At 42.5% G+C, this 20,723-nt stretch overlaps 1 protein-coding gene across 4 annotated transcripts in view; it reads right to left on the minus strand.

The window, feature by feature from the left end:
* hgs (hepatocyte growth factor-regulated tyrosine kinase substrate) overlaps positions 1-20,722 on the minus strand; it is a 51,490-nt gene extending 30,768 nt beyond the window's left edge. For 3 of the 4 annotated variants that reach the window (XM_060844775.1, XM_060844774.1, XM_060844773.1), the window contains exons 1-4: positions 20,576-20,722; positions 12,082-12,166; positions 8,280-8,355; positions 4,024-4,116 (exon numbers count right to left, since the gene is read on the minus strand). In XM_060844775.1, the coding sequence (XP_060700758.1) occupies positions 4,024-4,116; positions 8,280-8,355; positions 12,082-12,166; positions 20,576-20,612 (291 nt within the window). In that variant the 5' untranslated portion in view covers positions 20,613-20,722. The remainder of the gene's footprint in view (positions 1-4,023; positions 4,117-8,279; positions 8,356-12,081; positions 12,167-20,575) is intronic. The other variant, XM_060844772.1, reaches the window with a different exon arrangement.
* Position 20,723: the final 1 nt, after the last annotated feature.

The following is a 20,723-nucleotide window of genomic DNA, read 5'->3' on the forward strand; positions in this document are numbered from 1 at the left end:
GCCCCCACATCCTTCCTATAGTATGGCGACCAAAACTGCACACAATACTCCAGATGCGGCCGCACCTGAGTCTTATACAACAGCCCAAAAGTTTGGAACTCATGTTGTTTTGTTATACTGCAAAGTTTTCTCACCTCAGTCTCACCGGCAGTTTGAGCTCTGTCAGCAAATTCAACCTTCAATCAGCTGATCTCTCTAAAACAGGGTGGAACTTTACAATCACAAGATACATTGAATCATCAGGAAGTAGAAGTTGCCCAAATGCTATTAGGAGACAGAAGTCTCCTTGTCAATTCTCTGGGATCATTTCCAGGCGAAAAATGCTTCAGATTAAATTGCAGAAAGGAATTTTATGTATTTAAAAAAAAATCCACTCATCATGAAGCCAAGCTCAATGGATTCCAATAGTACATGGGGATTTCCAACATACCATTTCTATGAATTACCAGACCAGGATTAAAGCACTGTAAAAAAAATTGTCTGCCTTTATAGGAGGCAGGATCATTGTGATGTTTTCATCTCAGAAACAGACAGCCACAGTATAATGATCCAAAAAAATATTGCACACACTGGAGACCTGAAATAAGAACAAAAAATACTGGAAAGACCCAGCAGCTCAGAGGAACAGGGTTAAGGTTTCAGACTGGTGACCCTATCATCAGAACAATTTAATGATTGTTACCTCAGCGGGATATGACAGTCAAAAGACTTGGAATGGGATATTAATCCACTCATGTTTAAACCTGAAAGCAATTTGCAAATAGAATTTATAAATACGAAACCAAGAAATTGAAAGGAGAAAGAAAGGGAAGCAAGTGGGAAGAGGAAACAAATCATTGCACTGAAAACAGTAAGCACCAAATGGTTTCACAGGAGATTTTTCCACCTTACTTCGTTATAATATGGCTGAGTTATTTAAAATGATGGGCAGTGTTTTCATTACTTGCTGTTTAGAATGATATTATGGCTCCTTACAGTTTTGGCTAGTGCTCCCATTGCACAGCATGTTTTGCCATGTCTCCCAAAGGCTTTTGATACTTGCTGTCTAGAACATAGAACACTGGAGCGCAGTACAGGTCCTTCGGCCCTCTATGTTGTGCCATCCTGTGGAATCAATCTGAAGCCCATCTATCCTACACTATTTCATTTTCACCGGTGTTTATTCAATGACAATTTTAAATGCCCTTAAAGTTAGCGAGTCTACTACCAATGCAGGCAGGGCGTTCCATGCCCCACTACCCTCCAAGTAAAGAAACTACCTCTGACAACTGACCTTAATCTATTACCCCTCAGTTTAAAGCAGCGTCCTCTCATGCTAGCCATCAGCATCCGAGGAAAAAGGCTCTCACTGTCCACCTTATCTAACCCTCTGGTTATCTTATATGTCTCAATTAAGTCACCTCTCAATCTTCTGCTCTCTAACAAAAACGGCCTCAAGTCCCTCAGTTTTTCCTCATAAGACCTTCCCTCCACACCAGGCAACATCATTGTAAATCTCCTCTGAACCCTTTCCAAAGTTTCCACATCCTTCCTGCAATGCGGTGACCAGAACTGTATGCAATACCGCACTAGAGTTTTGTCCAGCTGCAACATGATCTCCTGCTCCCAAAACTCAATCCTTCCACCAATAAAAGCTAACACACTATCTGCCTTCTTCACAACCTATCAACCTGGGTGGCAACTTTCAGGGAGCTATGTACATGATCACAGAGATCTCTCTGCTCATCTACACTGCCAAGAATCTTACCATTAGCCCAGTACTCTATTCCTGTTACTCCTTCCAAAGTGAATCACCTCAAACTTTGCCACCTCTCAGCCCAGCTTTGCAGCTTATCTATGTCCCTCTGTAACCTGCAACTTCCTTCAACACTATCCACAACTTCCACCAACCTTAGTGTCATCTGCAAATTTACTAACCCATCCTTCTACGCCCTCATCCAGGTCATTTATAAAAACGACAAACAGCAGAGGCCCCAAAACAAATCCTTGCAGTATACCACTAGTAACAGAACTCCAGGATGAACATTTCCCATCAACCATCACCCTCTGTCTTCTTTCAGCGAGCCAATTTCTGATCCAAACTATTAAATCACCCTCAATCCCATGCCTCCATATTTTGTGCAATAGCCTCCCATGGGGAATCTTATCGAATGGCTTACTGAAATCCACACACACCACATCAACGGCTTTACCCTCCTCCATCTGTTTGGTCACCTTCTCAACAAACACAACAAAGTTTGTGAGGCACGACTATCCTTCACAAAACCGTGTTGACTATCCCTTAAATCCTTCCTAAATTATTATAAATCCTCTCTCATAACCCTTTCCAACACTTTACCCACAACCGAAGGAAGGTTCACTGCCCTGTAATTACCAGAGTTGTCTCTACTCCCCTCTTGAACAAAGGAATAACATTTGCTATCCTCCAGTCTCCTGGTTCTATTCCTGTAGACAATGATGACAGAAAGATCAAAGCCAAAGTTTCTGCAATCTACTCCCTGGCTTCCCAGAAAATCCTGGGATAAATCCCATTCGGACCAGGGGACTTATCGAATTTCACACTTACCAGAATTGCTAACACCTCCTCCTTGTGAACCTCAATCCAGTCCAGTCTAGTAGCTTGTACTTCAGTGCTCTCCTTGACAACATTGTCTTTTTCCAGTGAGAATACCAACAAAAAATATTCATTTAGTGCTTTTCCTATCTCCTCAGACTCCATGCACAACGTTCCACTACATCCTTGATTGGCCCTAATCTTACTCTAATCATTTTTTAATTCCTGATATACCTGTAGAAAACCAATGACTTATCATGTCCCCTGCTGGCTATTCTTAGTTCTCTTTAGGTCCTTCCTGGCTAGCTTGTAACTCTCAAGCACCCTACCTGAGCCTTTGCACCTCATCCTAACATAAGCTTCCTTCTTCCTTTTGAAAAGAGATTCAACTTCTTTAGTAAACCACGGCACCCTCACTCAACCACCTCCTCCCTGCCTGACTGATACATACTTATCAAGAACATGCAGTAGCTGTTCCTTGAATAAGCTACACAGTTCAACTGGGCCCACCCCTGCAGTTTTCTTCCCCATCCTAAATCTTGCCTAATTGCATCATAATTGCCTTTCCCCCAGCTATAACACTTGTCCTGCGGCATATGCCTAATCCTTTCCATCAATAAAGTAAATATAACCAAATTGTGGTCACTATCACCAAACTGCTCACCTACCTCCAAATCTAACACTTGGCTGGGTTCATTACCTCGTACCAAATTCAATGTTTGGCAGATCCAAATCCAATCGCCGCTTGTTGGCATGTCTACATACTGTGTCAGGAAGCCCTCCTGCATACATTGGACAAAATGTGACCCACCTAAAGTACATGAATTATAGTATTTCCAGTCAATATTTGGAAAGTTAAAGGCCCCCATAACAACTGCCCTGTTAGTCTCGCTTCTATCCAGAATCATCGTTGCTATCCTTTCCTCTACATCTCTGGAACTATTCGGAGGCCTATAGAAAACTCCCAACAGGGTGACCTCTCCTTTCCTGTTTCTAACCTCAGTAGACAAATCCTCAAGTGTCCTTTCTATGACTGCAATATTGTCCTTGGCTAACAATACCACACCTCCTCCTCTTTTTCCATCTTCTCTGTTCTTATTAAAACATCTAAATCCCAGAACCTGCAATTCTAATTCTCAGAGTTCTGCTCTGCGCCTGATATCTTCCAGCAAGAGCCAGTTGCTCCTCTGGGAACACACACACACACACAGTGAATTTCACAAGGAACAGCGATTTAGTAATTGCATTTACACAGCATGAGCAGCAGAAAACCTAGCAGAGCTGTCCCTCATTAACCTAGGAATTCACTGCTCCCCTGTCCAAGTCAACACAGACTGAGACCTGCTCCTGCATAGTCCAGCTATCCTGGACAGGGCACTCACTCAGCTGAGATGCTGGGAAAGGAAGCCCTGACCTCCAACACAGAGCAGAGTCAGATCCAGAACTGGTGGCACTGTTCCACAAGTTACCTTGAACAGCTCTTTGAGTTCCTCCATTGTTTGTTTATTAGCAACCTCATCGTGAACAGTCTGGCCACAATTCTTCACCACGGATTCCAAAACCTGAAGGAGAAATTAGGGAATAAGCAACCAACATGAAAATAGTGTTCCAGTTCAACAAATTGATCATTCAGACCTGGTAAAGCCCCAAAACCACCTCACAAAATGAAACCATTAAACCTATAAAATTATATTTGTTGTAAATTGTCCACAGCACCTACAGGTCAAGTATTGACCCAAAATAACTAAATTGTGGAGCCAGAAACAGGGTCAGCATTGAGTCTGATATGACGCTTCTTCGAGAAAGAACCACCTTGAAGAACAGTCATACTGGCCTTGAAATGTTAGCTGTTTCATGCCATAGATGTAGCCAGGCATGCTGAGTTTCTCCAGCATTTTGGTTCTTTTTCATCCTCAGCCTCCACCGTTCTAAGGAAAATAACCCTAATCTCAATCATCTTTCCTTCTCGGTACAATTATCAAGCCTCAGCAACATTCTTGGGAACCTCCTCTATACTCTTCTATACCAATGACATTCTTCCTGCAATGGGTGATCACAATGGGACACAAAACCCCAGTTGTGGCCTAAGCAGCGTCTTATAAAGTTCTATCATCACATTTCTGCTTTTGGTATTCAAGATCTCACCAATGATGGATAACATTGGAAATCCCTTCTTAGGCATTTTGTCTATCTGTTTTGCTAACATCATGGACCAGTGGATATGCATGTCCAGGTCTCTCACTTGTTTGCCCCTCTCGATATTCTCCAGTCCACACTATATAATATCTATTTATAGAGATCACAAACAGCAAGGGACCAAACAGAAGCCTGGAACAGCACCAAACAGCACTCTCCATTTGCAAAAACATTGGTCTGCTGTTCCTCTGTTTCCAGTCACCAAGAACACTCAGTCCATTCCTCTATCTTCTATGGGTTTGAAATGTGGGCTTGCATATGGGACCTTGTTAAATATCTGACTAAAATCCACGTAGACAACACTAATAGTATTACCATCAAAATTCTTTGTTATTTCCTTAACAATACTGAATTCAATTAGTAAGACACAACCCTTCCTTCACAAAACTACACTAGAGTGATCCTGGAGTAATCTCGGACTTTCCAGGTAACAGCTAATTTTCTGTCTCTCGGGTGGCATGGTGGGTCAGTGGTTAGCACTGCTGCCTCAGTGCCAGGGACCCAGGTTTGATTCCAACTTGGGTGACTGTCTGTCTGGAGTTTGCACATTCTCCCCATGGGTTTCCTGCCACACTCCAAAGAGATGCAGGTGAGGGGAATTGGCCATGCTAAATTGTCCATTAGGTGCAGTGGTCAGGAGTAAATGTAGGAGAAAGGGTCTGGGTGAGTTACTCTTCGGAGGGTCAATGTGGACTTGTTGGGCTGAAGGGCCTGTTTCCACACTGTAGGGTTTCTATGAATGATTCCAGTAATTCACCCTATACCGGGGTATACTGATTATGGTTTGGCCAATCCCTTTCCCTTGTACCCTTTTTGAATAATGATATGACATTCTCAAAACCCCAAATCTCTGTATTTACTAAGGATTAGAAACTAATCCTCAAAACATTATTACTTCCTCCTTGGCTTCCTTGAACAGTGTAGGGTACAATTCAACTGTCCCGGGTGTTATACTTACTTTTAAAGAGGTTAGCTGTTCCAGAACTTCCATTATACTGTCATTTATCTATTATTTCATAACACACCTCCCTAATTTGAAAACTTGCATCATGCCTCATCTTTGTAAAGACAGACACAAAATACTCAATACTATTTCATCAAGGTTGTAAGCAACCGAAAGTGAAGTAGGAAAAACATAACTGCAAAAGTTTTTTCGAGGTGCTGCAAACCACTATCGAATGCTTTCTGCCATAGCCTCAAGCTACCAGCTGAGAATATTTTCCTTAAACACAGCAAAGCTCTTCTCTCCCGATCGGAAGACTAATACACATGTGTCAAATTGCCTTTCAAATTACATTTTGTCATCCTCTATTCCCAGGGGACACATCCCACACAAAACGTGCTGCTTGGTCATCAGGGCTGGCAGAAAGCCTACTCCACATCATGAATCCAGCAAAACCTTCGTAACAAAAGCGGGAACTAACTTTTTTTTTAAAATTGTTGTCCAGTACAAAAAGAGCTTCTAGCATCTCAAAACACCCCAATTTTTATTTGACAGCCCCATCTTTCTCAATGCTCATTGTGAATTGTTCACGACTCTGCATGCAACAAAATGAGTATCTGGGCATAAAACTCTCAGCACACGCATGTTATTAAACCCGATAACAACTAAACCCTTGGAAAAGATTCAAGCATGACATAACTGTGTTATATAACGTGAAATAGCCTACACAGATTCTAGAGTGTCAGGAATTGAATCCAGGATAATTTGAATGTTCGGGTAAAAAATGAGGTCTGCTGATGCTGGAGATCACAGTTGAAAATGTGTTGCTGGTTAAAGCACAGCAGGTCAGGCAGCATCCAAGGAATAGGAAATTTGACGTTTCGGGCATAAGCCCTTCAAAACGTCGAATTTCCTATTCCTTGGATGCTGCCTGACCTGCTGTGCTTTAACCAGCAACACATTTTCAACTAATTTGAATGTTCACATACAGCAGTATTAGCAGATTACGACAACAGATTGCTCTCCAGTTAATAGCTCCTATTGATTCTATGTTCAGTTGTGTAAACTACTTCAATAAATTGCACATCTCAGTTCCTCCCATCTGAACAACACCATTTCACTGTTGACTTAATCAGTAGCATCATTTCTCTCTCTGTTCACTCCAACAGAGTTTAACCTGGCAGCTGTAAAGGTGGTATAAGCGGCAGCTTTCATTGCAACTGCGTTGCTTTAGCAGTGTGGGATTACAGGGTACTACTAGTCCTACCTACCAGGATGTTATAGCAATTCAGTATACAACACACATGCACAATAGACACTACATTCAACAGGCTCAGCACCCACTCCTGCCATATTTCAAAGAGTTGAACAAAGCAGCTTGATGTTATATAAAAGCAAACATATTGCAGATGCTGGAAATCAGAAATTAAAAAGGGCTAAAGAATCTCAGCAAATTTGGCAGCCTCGGTGGAAACAGAAACGGCATTAATATTTTAAGTCCAAATGACTTTGGCTTGGAACCCTGTTATGAGCCCAGCTGTTTACTGGACAAGTCAGATAGCAGGCTGAAATCAGGTTTGACAGATGGTAACTTTGTTTTTTGGTTTTTAACATGACAGTACCGCACTGAAACTAACGCATTGCTGCAGAAACAGTTGAACAGTAAAACAGAAGTTCATTACTCAGAAGAAACAAAGATAAAATAAAATAAACCAAACTATTTACATATGACAGAAGTTTACAGATTTTAAAACAATACAATCCCATTAATCCCCACAGAATCCTTTACATTTCTCAGACCAGACAAAATTCCCTTCTTATTCAGATCTACAGGGATTAACTTTACTGTGGCTTCAATTCCCCATCTGGAAAATCTGACAGCCCATTCCTGGAGTGTTCATATAACTCTGCTTAGACTTTCACAGCATCAAATAACACCTTCATAGTAGCAATAATTCTGGTCAGGAACTCTCCAACTAAACTGCCTATACTGAAGTAACCCAGTTAACAATGCTGAACCATCTCCTTTCACCAGGAACAACACTGTACATATCCAGCTGCAGGCAAAACTTCCATAAAATCTGCCAAAATCAAACCAAAGCTTTGTTTTCAACCTGCAATCCCTAAGCCTCTCAAGAAATTCCAAAGTCTTCCCTCTGAAAGCCCAATGTAATACACTGCTTATTTGATTTCTCAATCTCTCAGAATGCAAGCGAATTCTCAGAAACTCTCAGCATTTTATAAAGAAATTTGCTCCAGAAATGCAAGTTAATCATTAACTCCTCCAGAACAGGACAAAACCCAGACGCCCACAAGCTCAAATCCAAACTCTAAAATAAATATTAAAATTATAGATAAATCTCACATTTTACATCACAATCCAACTGAAGCACTTCACAAGGAAAAATCATATTGGATTTGAAACATTAACTCAGTCTCACCACATGCTGCTGGTCCTGCTGAGTTGCGCTGACTTTTAAGAATTGCTTTTATTACAACACAAACCCTTATCTACTCCGAGGAGGAGGAGCAGCTTACCACACTTTCCATTTTATCCCCATGATCACTGTAGTGGGAAACACTCACCTCGAGAGTATAAAGAACTACATGGGGATTTTTATCATTCAGCTTCTTCTTAATGGCACCAATTGCGTATTTAGCCCTATGCAGAAAGACAAAATCTTCAGTTAAAAGATTGTAATTGCTTCTTTGATCAGATCATGAGTCATATCATCATGCGTACCTGCGGGAGTGGGGGTAAGGTGAAGACTCACCTCCAACTGGAGTCAGTCCTCAAAATAGGGTGGGTCAGTGAATTAGCTCCAGTTCATAAGCTATCTTCACTGGGATCCAGGCTCTGAGAGATGCAGGAAAACAATCAGGGTATAACCTAAATTGTTTGTTTGTTTCTTATTCTGTGGGATAGTGTCATATCCCAATGCTCCGAACCAACATCGTAATCAGCCATCAACTCGAGAGAGAGATGGCAGAAAGCATCAATGGATTGTTCAGAGATTCCCCTCTGACTACTTTCTCAGTAAGTGATGGCAGTGTGAGCACTGCATCAACTACACTAGCTTCTAATTCACTGCAAGGGAGTGTAAAGCATCACTCATTAAAATTTAAAACTCAGACTAACACTTACACTAGGAGAACCCTGATTTGTTTTTTAATGAAAACTCTTGTCTTGCCTATATTCTTAATTGCAGCACGCACTCAACCAATAGAAACCAGATCTTTTGTTGTCTGAGCTCCATGTTCTGGACATTCCTTCCCCTCTCTCTCCTACAAAATGATCCTCAAAAACTCCCCCACCCATCCCAACATAGCAAAGGTCTTTTCCCAAAGATGGAGGAGTTCAAACCTAGGGGGTATACTTTTAAAGTCAGAGGAGAAAGATTTTAAAATTACATGAGGCGCAACTTTTTTTTTAAAAAACAGAGTGTGGTTCACATGTGGAATGAATTCCCAGAGGAAGTGGTGGATGCAGGTACAATTACAAGGTTCAAAAGACATTTGGATAAGTACATGAATAGAAAAGGTTTGGAGGGAGATGGATCAAACGCAGACAGGTGGGACCAGTTTAGTCTAGAAGCATGGTCAGTGTGACTAGTTAGACTGAAGGGTCTGTTTCCATGCTTTTAGGACTCTATGACTGAGTGGAAAACTGCACCAATGACATTAGGGAACTTGACCATGTTAAAGGTACACATCATTTGGATCTCTCCCTCAAATATTCCCCCTTCCACATTTACTCAAACAAAATCACCAGCCAGCGTGGAATGCTACAGCTCCACTCTTCCCTGACGGCCGTTTTAGAGATCTCTCACAGCTAGTAAACAACATGGCTTCAGCAGCGGGGAGGTGTAGCCATGACTAATGCATATAGTCATTGACTGACAAACAGTATGCTTTCTTTTCCATTTCAACTCCAATTTTTTCTTAAAATGTTGCAGAACGCATCATGGTCTGGCTGGTTTACACACTGTAGGTTAGAAAATTACCGAAAGAGGATGAAAAAAAAGAGAGAGGTTTTGTTTTTAAAAGATAGGATTTCTAATTGAAGCAAAGTTCACATTATGTTAGTCAACTTAAGTCTGAGTGCACATCCTCAAGATCTGATATTTATTTAAATCCTGGCAGGAGGGTTTTCAAACTAGGTTCTTCAGCTGAGACCAGACACTAAAGAGTGCCCTTGGAGGGGTTAACAAAACAAACGTGGATACTCACTAATCAGATATACTAAACCACACCTGACCAGGCTTTGACAGGAACAAGGAGTCGACCACAATACTGCTTTACATTATTCGCCATATCTGTGCTATTTTGTAAATATCCCTAATTCACTTATCTCTACATATATTCCTACTTCTTGATTTATTGTCTACATCCTCTTTAAATGCCTCAACTGATTGATATCTTTATCCAGAAGCAATGCTCATTTTCACGGTCCACTGAAACCATCTATCACAGATTAAGTTTACAAGACCGAAACTGACGACACCTATTGTTCTGAATCTCTGTTATAAACATCTAATTTCAAGTTTATAACAGTAAAATGACTGAACTCCTGATATCTGTAATGAGCTCCCTCCAGGATCAGCAGAGAGCAGCCAAAACTGAAAAGAAACCTCCCAAGTCTGATCAGACCAGCATCTCAAATCACCTCAGGAGCATTACTCCATTTTAATCACACTGAAGATGTGTGCTCCAGAATTAGCCACACCCAAATCCAAGCTGCTCGACTACAGTACTGGAACAATGTGGAAATTGTCCAAGAATGCCTGTCTATAAAAATAAATAAGGAAAGCCCAATCCATCCCACCAGTCTACACTCAATCAGAAGCAAAGTAATGGAAGGTGGCATTAATGGTACTACTGAGTAGTTCTTACTCAGCACCACAACCTCACTTTGGGCTCCTCAATGGTTACTCTGGTTACAGTTTTGATCCAAACATAGACAAAAGAGGTGAATCCCAGAAATAAGGAGAGTAACTGGTCTTGGCATAAAGGCAGCATTTGATTGAGTAGGACATCAAGAAACCTTAGCAAAGCTTTACTCAATGGGAATTGGGGGGGTAAGAAAACTCCAGGAGCTCCTCAAGATATTGTCCTGGGTCCAACCATCTTCAGCTGCTTCATCAATGACCTTCCCTACATTATAAGGTCAGAAGTGGAGATGTTGCTGACGATTGCACAATGTTCAGATACTAAAGCAATCCAAGTTCAAATGCAGTGCTATGTGGACAATGCTCAGGCTTGGGCTGAGAAGTGATAGTTAACAGTCAAATCAAATAAATGTCACGCAATGACCATTTCTAACAAGAGAGAATCCGAGAAAGAAAAAAGAAGCCTGTATTTGTACTGAATTTCATTTCAAATCTTCCAAAGCACTTCAAGTACAAGAAGCAAGCTGTCACTTCTTATTCATACATAGTCAAAGTGTCAGTTAGTACGTACCAGAAACAGAAGCCAGACCAATGAGCAGCTAGGTTCCTCTCACTGGGGTTGCTTTTATTCCCCCTTACTCTGCCAGATCGTCCTAACCAAGTTTCCTATTCACCTAGTTTCTTCACCATGCCACGGGGGCTGTCCACATATTGCTGGGATTGATAATGCCTTCTATGAATCCCAGTCAGGAACCCCCTGAAGATACTTTGATCACGTTATATTTGTCATCTCAGGTTAACACAATTCCACAAAATTGTGCCAATTTCCAATCGAGCTCTAGCATACAGATCCAACAATCCAGCAGGAGTTGTTACCTGGCTCGTCCCACCCTCCCTTCTTCCATTATGTGGTAAACTTTGTCACCTTCCGACTCTGAGTGCTTGCGACAGTGAAGAGTAGGACTGATATTTGAAAGTGCACCTTGATACAGGGTAGAGAAGGATAAACTGAAGTGATATTAGCAATGGTCCAGGGTAGACAGTTTTGGGGCAAGAGGTCATCTTCAAATGGTTGTGAATCACCAGCCAGACAGGTCACAGATGCTCGGTTGGTCAACGTGTTCAAGGCTGAGATCAGTGGACTGTGGGAATCAAGGGTCTACGGAGCAGAGTAAGAATAGCAGCAAGGGTAGAAGATAAGCTATGATCTTAACCAATTACGAAGTAGGCTCATGGGCTGAATGTGCTATCCTGCTCCCATTTCTTACTCTTCTGTTAATCTGCAAATATCAAAGTGTATTTGAAGATACCTTCTCCCAGGAAAGCGAGTACCTCAAATAATAGGGCATTCAAAAATTGACAAGTGCATGAGCAAAGAATCTACTTCAGGAGACGCTACAGACACACAAGGACACTCTACTCACTGTCCAAGCAAAAACACCAATTTTTTCGACAAAAATGAAAAGCATTCATCACACCCGTCTTCAAAAAACACTTACTGGGCATCTCCCTGTCGAATCAGGTCACAGATCTGCAAGATGGATTCCCAATCAGTTTCAAGAAGTAATTGGCTGGTTGCTTTGTCTGTTTAGGGAGAGAAAGCAGCAAATTAAACACAGAAGGATAAACAGATATTCTTAGCACTCTGCTTGCAACATTGTACCACAGACCTCTCTCATGAGTCACGGTTACGGCCATAAGAAATAGAAACGGGAGGCCATTTGGCCTCTTGACCCTCTCTGCCATCCAATAGGATCATGGCTGATCTGACATTCCTCACATCTACTTTCCTGGCCTTTCTCCATGACCCTTGATTCCCTGCCTGATCAAGAATCTACCTCAGCCTTTAACATGCACAAGAATTCTGCCCCACAGCTCTCTGTAGGCTGGAGTTCCAAAGGCTCCGAACCCTCAGAGTAAATTCTCATCTCAGTCTTACATTGGCACCCGCTTTAATCTGACACGATGCCCTCCGGTCCTCGGCCTTCCCTCTCAGCATTTACCCTGTTAGGCCCCTTAAGAATCCCCATGTTTCAATGAGACCACCTCTCATTCTCCTAAAATTCAGAGAGTAGAGTCCCAGCCTGTTTAGCCTTTGCGTGCAGGCCAATCCCTCTCTACCAGGGGATCATCCGAGTGAACCTGCTGTGAGCTGCCTCCAACGAAGTGATATAATTTACATAAGGGGACCAAAACTACTGACAGTATTCCAGATGCGGTCTCACCAGCATCTTGTACAGGTGCAGTAAGACTTCCCTACTCTTATACTCCAACTGCCTTGAAATAAGGGCCAACCTTCCATTGGCCTTCCTGATTCCTGCTGTACCTATGTGCTAGCTTTTGGTGTTTCATGCACATGTCCTTTTGTGTTGCAACTTTCTGCAGTTCTTCTCCATTTAAATAACAATCTGTTTTCTAGTTCTCCCTTCCAAAATGTACAACTTTGCACGATCCAAAATTATAGTCCATTTGCCAACTTTTTGCCTTATGTAGTCTAACAACATCTCTCTGTAAACTGTTTGCATCCCTCTCATAATCTGCCTTTCCATCTATTCACTTTTTTTCCAGAGTCATTAAATTTACAGTGTAAGCAGTGTGCGGTCCCAATACTGATCCTTGTGGAAAATGAACCCCTTATTCCCACTTGCTGGCTCCTGGCCATGACCAAACTCTTGATGCTAATATACTACCTCCAAGACCATGAGCTTTTATCTCATGCAGTTGTGAGGTACGTTGTCGAACACCTTCTGGAAGTCCAAATACAACACATCTATTGGTTCCCCTCTATCTACTAGATGACATCTGGGAGACAATTAGCATGCTGTGGCAGAATCAAGGAGATGGCTTTCTCAGAAAGAAGGGTTGGTTACTCTTCTGAAGGAAGGGATTAGATGTCTTATATATCTTTATTTCTGTGCATCAACACCCTGTTTCTGTTCGCCCAATTACAGGATACAAAACACAAGTAAAATGCCCTTTTTTTAAAAAAAAATCAAGGTCATTTACAGGATATAGGTACTGCTGGCTGGCAATTATGGCCATCGCCAATTGTCCAGAGGGCAGGCATTAGGAATCAAACTCAGCTGGACTGTACGGTGTATGTTGCTGTGAATATGGAGTCATGTACATATCAGACCAGCTAAGAATGGAAATTTCCTAAAGGGGTGCCACATGGATCAGTGCTGGGTCCTCGACTTTTTGTCATTTACATAAACGATTTGGATGCGAACATAAGAGGTACAGTTAGTAAGTTTGTAGATGACACCAAAATTGGAGGTGTAAGTGGACAGTGAAGAGGGTTACCTCAGATTACAACAGGAACTGGACCAGATGGGCCAATGGGCTGAGAAATGACAGATGGAGTTTAATTCAGATAAATGCGAGGTGCTGCACTTTGGGAAAGCAAATCTTAGTAGGACTTATACACTTAATGGTAAGGTCCTAGGGATTGTTGCTGAACAAAGAGGCCTTGGTGTGCAGGTTCATAGCTCCTTGAAAGTGGAGTCGCAGGTAGATAGGATAGTGAAGAAAGCATTTGGTATGCTTTCCTTTATTGGTCAGAGTATTGAGTACAGGGGTTGGGAGGTCATGTTGTGGCTGTACAGGACATTGGTTAGGCCACTGTTGGAATATTACGTGCAATTTGGTCTCCTTCCTATCAGAACGATGTTGTGAAACTTGAAAGGGTTCAGAAAAGACTTACAAGGATGTTGCCAGGATTGTAGGATCTGAGCTACAGGGAGAGGCTGAACAGGCTGGGGCTGTTTTCCCTGGAGTGTCAGAGGCTAAGGGGTGACCTTATAGAGGTTTACAAAATTATGAGGGGCATGGATAGGATAAATAGACAAGTCTTTTCCCTGGGGTCGGAGAGTCCAGAATTAGAGGGCACAGCTTTAGGGTGTGAGGGGAAAGATACAAAAGAGACCCAAGGGGCAACTTTTTCACGCAGAGGGTATTACGTGTATGGAATGAGCTGCCAGAGGATGTGGTGGAGGCTGATACAATTGCAACATTTAAGAGGCATTTGGATGGGTATATGAATAGGAAGGGTTTGGAGGGATATGGGCCGGGTGCTGGCAGGTGGGACTAGTTTGGGTTGGGATATCTGGTCGGCATGGATGGGTTGGACCGAAGGGTCTGTTTCCATGCTGTACATCTCTATGACTCTATGACATGGGTTTTCAAAACAATTGACAATGATTGCCATTGGACTAGTCTTTTTGTTACTGAATTCAAATTTCACCAACAGCCTTGGTAGAATTCAAACTCACTCCTCCAGAACATTAGCCTGGGTTCGGGATTACAGATTTAGTGAAGTCACCATCAAGGCCTCATCATTAATCTCTCTGTGATTAACCAAAACATTATAAATCCTTCTTTCGGAATTAGAGCTAACTGAGCAAGCAAAAAAGGAGGAAATAAACTTTTAAATCAAAATCTAACATAATTCACATTGATAAATATAAACTAATACTACTTTAATTACTTGCATCAAAACAATTAATACTATGACTCTTTAAAAGTTAATAGTTAAAGATTTTTAACTTTGTACACCCCAGTCCAACACCGGCATCTCCAAACCATAAAAGTTAATAGTTTGCTAATTGAGTTTGGCTGTTTGTACTCCATCCTGCTTTCCAAGTGGAGACAATGTTACTTGCTGGTTAATGTTCCTCGCAGGAGCCTGGTCAGGGGATTTAACCATTAATTTCTTGTCAATCTCAGCCACAAGTTAGCCAGAGAGTACCTAACAGCAGCTGATTAAAGGGAGAATCAACAGCAGATTAGCTTTCCATCTGACTGGATACACAGCAGAGTTTCATTTTCAAAAAAAATTCCAAAACAAGGGATCACGTGGAGCAGACACATTGAACAGAGGCTCCTGACACCAAGCCTATAATTTGACAGAATGGAAAGATCATTAGTGATAACAGGTTCATGAAAGGAGACGCTCGAAGTGCATAGCATAAATCCACAGCAACAGGAGATCATTCAGCTTCCACTTTTTACTCCACTTTCCAACAAGATTGGGCTGATCTCCAATCTGTCCTGAATATTTTTCCGTTACAGGGAATCACAAGAACAGTCAAAGCCAGTTACCACAACAACAAATGCACTGTATGAATCAGATAAGTGGTTGGGGAAATGAGACAGATTAAAAAAGGTAAATGCCTATGGATTCTAGTTAAACATGGACTTCTGTCAAAGAGAGTTTCATTGAAGCATGATCTCTGATGATAAGAATTTGCTTTATTATTGATACAAACATGTAATCATTGGGGTAAACATTACAAAGGTTCTATTTCACCATGCAGTTTACTACAGAGCCCAGAACAAAACTAACAGAATGGTTTGCAATTATATTACCGTTCCCTCACTGTTGCTGGGTCAAAATCCTGAAACTCCTTCCCTAACAGCACTGTGGGTGTGCCTACACAAAGCAGCAGCTATCAGCACTGCTCTCAAGGGCAATGAAGAGGTGATCAACAAATGCTGCCTCATATCCACATTCCATCAACAAATTAAGAAAAGGCCTTCATTCCTGCTCCTCAGCTCAACAAGATCACAGCTGATAAACATGTAAAATCCATCCTTCGCTCATCATAACCTTTGTCTGGAATAAGTTATCGATCCAAGATTTAAAGTTATTTATTGAGCTTTCTGTGGAGATAGAATAACACAATTCCTTATTTCCTACACAAATATGTGCTTCCTAATTTCTATCTTGAATGGCCTCATTCTAACTCCAAGGTTATCCCATGTTTGTCTTGGGGAAGATGGTGGCACTGCAGTAAAATTTCCCAGCAAATTAGTATAAATTCCATCACAGCAGTTGGTGGGATTTATATTCAGTTATTAAAACCTGGAATTGAAAGCTAGGCTCAGTAAAGGTGGCCACGAAAATAGCAACGGTCTCAAAGAAAATCTTGTTCACTAATGTCCATTAAGGGAGGAAACATGAACATGAACTCGGGCTCTTTGGCCCCGATCCTGTTGTGTCTTTCAATAAGACCAAGATCTGGTTGGGCCTTCTATTTCATGTTCCCACCCACCCCAAATAATTTTTACTTACTTGTCAGCACAAATCAACCTTCCCTCAAAATGATCCAATGTCCCCTCTTGTAGTTGACCTTTCCCACCCTGGGGAACAGCCTCCGACTATCCACCCGAACTATGCCTCAATTTTTGTAGACCTCTATCAGGTTGCCCCTCAGCCTCTGTCTTTCCACTGAAAATAATCCAAGTTTATTCAATCTCTCCTCATAACTAAAACCCTCCAGGCCAGGCAACATCCTGATAAACAATTCTCAGCACCGTCTCCAAAGCATCCATGCCTTTGTGGTAATGTGACACTCAGAACTGCATGCAATATTCCAAATATGGCCTAACTAAAGTTTTGTACAGGTGTGACATAACGTTTGCCAACTTTTATATTCAAAGCCCCAGCCGATTGAGGCAAGTGTACTGTATTCACCCATGCTGCCACTTTCAGGGATCTGTGCACCCAGATCCCTCTGTATGTCAATGGTCTAAGGGTTCTGCCATTTATTGTACAAATTACACCTGAATCTTCCAAAATGCATCACCTCACACTTGTCCGGATTAAACTCCATCTGCCATTTCTCTACCCAATTCTGCAATCCAACTAGATCTCCTGATCTATAAGATCACCCCTCATTCTTTTAAACTCGAACAGCAAGAGACCAGCATGTCTAACCTTTCTTTATAAGCCAACTCCAACCCCAACCAAAGTGAATCTTCTCTGAACTGCTTCAATGCATTTACACTGTTTCTTCTACCAGGAGATCAAAACTGTACAGTCCTCCTCATCAACAGTCAGCACAAATGTAGCTAAACATTCCTACTTATATATTCTAATCCCTGCTAATAGATTATATGCCTTCCCAAACAACTCTTGTATCTGAAAATTAACTTGTGTATGATTCATGCATGCTCAGAATCTCTACCTTAATTCTACAATCTCTCTCTAAAAATTCTGTATTGATTTCCTTCCTGCCAAAGTCCACATTTCCCCTAAATTATACATTTGCCACAGCTTTGTCCACTGTTAACCTATCTATATCCCGTTGCAGACTTGCGTCCTTTTCATAACACAAAAAGATAGAAAAGCAAGTTATCAGCAAATTTAACAAATATTCATCCCTTTACCCAGTCACTGATATAAATTATAAAACGTTGATGTTAGCACTGATCCCTGTAGCACACAACTCTTGCCAAACTGAAAATGACCCATTTATAGTGATTACTACCCATTAGCTAACTGACCTTCTATCCATGGTGATATGTTACACCTTACACCCTAGGTAGCATATTAACCTTTGGTGCAGCATTTTTCAAGTGCCTTTAGGAAATTCACATATGACACATCTACTAGCTTCCCTTTATCCAGTTGTTTGCCTCTGAACTCCAATACATTACTTCCACAAAAAAATGACAATAATGCCCAATTGCATTGATTTTCTACATGCTCCACTGAAAACGTCCTTAGTAATAAATTCCAACATTTCCCCCTGGCAGACTTAGGCTAACTGACCTGTATTTTTGATCTGCCTCCTTTACCATATTTACTATCTTTCCACATGAAGAGATTTTTCCAGGATCCAGAGAAGTTTGGAAAGTTAAAACCAATACATCTACCATCTTAGCATCCACGTGTTTTAAAATCCAGAATGAAGTCTGTCAGGAGCTGGAGACGAGTCAGCTTTTAGTTCTAATGTTACCAGCAGCATTTCCCTGGTAATTAGAATAGTTTTGTCTGCCTCCACTCCTTTCACTTATGAATTTACAATTATTTTTGGGGTTATCTGCAAAATTTCTGTTTGTTTCCTCTGCCATTCCCTTATTTTCCATGATAAATCCTCCATTTACTGGAGAATCTGTCATTCTTACCTCGTCACAATACACTTGATCCAAAATAATGTGGTTGACTCCAATAACTGTCTTTTGAGACATGGCCACAATTTAGTTTAATTGGGGATGGACAAGTGACACAGATATCCAAATGCCATGAAAAAAATCTTTTAAAAGAATTCCTTCACAACTACAACAAGGTTTCTAATAATTTCTTTCAAAACCAAAAAAAATCCACCATTAAATCACCTATTGGCTCTCTAAACCTCAAGAAACAGAAGTCAAAGACTACCCATAATCTGTCAGGTGGCATGTGTACTGACTCTGAAAGGTCTTGATGCACTAAGCCCTACTAATTCTTGAAATGACAACTCATACGGGACATTGCTGATGAAAGTGATACATGCTTCCTAACTCATTAAACAAAAACAGCATCTCTCATTAACAGATGTGGGAAAGTGAAAGCAGATTAACACAGGGATTAGATATTGTAAACTGTCAATACAAATCAATTTGTATGCTCCACACAGGGCTCTTGTGACATTGTGGCAGTATTCTTGCCTCTGAATGAGGATTGGGGGTAAGTCATACCTGCTCTAGGGATGAACTATAACATAGCTGTTTGTTCAATACATATACTGTGTTGAAACATCAAATCAACAACCAAAAGTATTCTATTTGGTTCATCATGTGTCAGTTTAACTAAAGAGATGTCCAACCTAACTTTATTTCCCAGCTTGTAGTCTGTAAGCTATGATGCTTCAAGCATATATCATAGGAGTTTTAAAATACTACAAGAATTCGTGCCACAACCAACTTTTCAAGCAGTGATTTCAAATCCCCAACACCCTATGATTAAAAACATAGTTATCTGCCCATAACTGGACAGCATTCCGATTCCTAATATCCATTTTACAGGAACATTCCTGATAGTCACTCACTGTCCTCTCCAAAGTTTTTGCTCCCCTTTATCAACAAGATCAATAAAAAGTCTTCAGGCTTCCATGTAAGGATCTAGACTCAGGATGTCAACGTGTGTGTTCAGTCCAGAGAGTCTGCCAAACTGATTCTTATTTTTGCTTCTTTCATCAGAGGTCTGTGCAAAGCTCAGAGTGAGATTCCAACACCATCCTCTCCAATATTCCCTGCGTACCCGAGTCCTGTGATTTTCATACCTATCACCCACTTCAGGGTAAAATGTACCCAAGTCCCTCAGGGACTGACCATGACCATGAGAGAGGGATGTAGCTTTGACTGTCAACAGGATGGCTCAGTGGGAGTGATCTCTACAGGAGGAGTGTGAACCAGCTCCTATTATCCCAAACCCTGAAACTCATGACAGCCACAGAGAGGTACAGCATGGAGACAGATCCTTCAGTCCATGGCGACCAGATATCCTACCCCAACCTAGACCCACCTGACAGCACCCAGTCCATATCCCTCCAAACCCTTCCTATTCATATATCCACCCAAATGCCATTTAAATGTTGCAATTGTACCAGCCTCTACCACAAACACCCCTTTGGGAATCTGACAGGAAACACAATCCGGAAGAAAGGTGCTCCAGCAGCCGCTTCCCCTCCAAAGATAAGGCATCAGGAGAGCTCCAGGCCCCAGGCCCGAGCCCCCAGCTCCAGGCCCCAGGCCCGACCCCCCAGCTCCAGGCCCGACCCCCCAGCTCCAGGCCCCCAGGCCCAACCCCCAGCTCCAGGGCCCCAGGCCCGAGCCCCAGCCCCAGGCCCGAGCCCCAGCTCCAGGGCCCCAGGCCCGAGCCCCAGCCCCAGGCCCCAGCCCCGACCCCCAGCTCCAGGCCCGAGCCCCCAGCTCCAGGCCCCAGACCCGACCCCCAGCTCCAGGCCCGAGCCCCCAGCTCCAGGCCCCAGACCCCAGCTCCAGGCCCCAGGCCCGACCCCCAGCTCCAGGCCCCCAGGCCCCAGACCCCAGCTCCAGGCCCCAGGCCCGAGCCCCAGCTCCAGGCCCGACCCCAGGGCCCCAGGCCCGGCCCCAGGCCCGACCCCAGGGCCCCAGGCCCGAGCCTCCGGCTTCTGTTTGTGAAACGTCGACAATGAAACACAAAGAAGGCCGAAGATTATCATCGCCATCGCCGCCCCCTCCTCTCACCGAGAAGCCTCTCGAAGGCCCCGCTGCCTTTCCCCATCTTCCTGCCGCTGCTGCTGATCTCGGGGGTTTGTTTCTGTTTCGCGTCAGCCGCCGCCGACCCCGGCTCCTCCACAGACAACTACTTCCGGCCACTCCCGGGGGTCCTCCC

Source organism: Hemiscyllium ocellatum, chromosome 25, assembly GCF_020745735.1.
Source record: "Hemiscyllium ocellatum isolate sHemOce1 chromosome 25, sHemOce1.pat.X.cur, whole genome shotgun sequence".
Taxonomy (NCBI): domain Eukaryota; kingdom Metazoa; phylum Chordata; class Chondrichthyes; order Orectolobiformes; family Hemiscylliidae; genus Hemiscyllium; species Hemiscyllium ocellatum.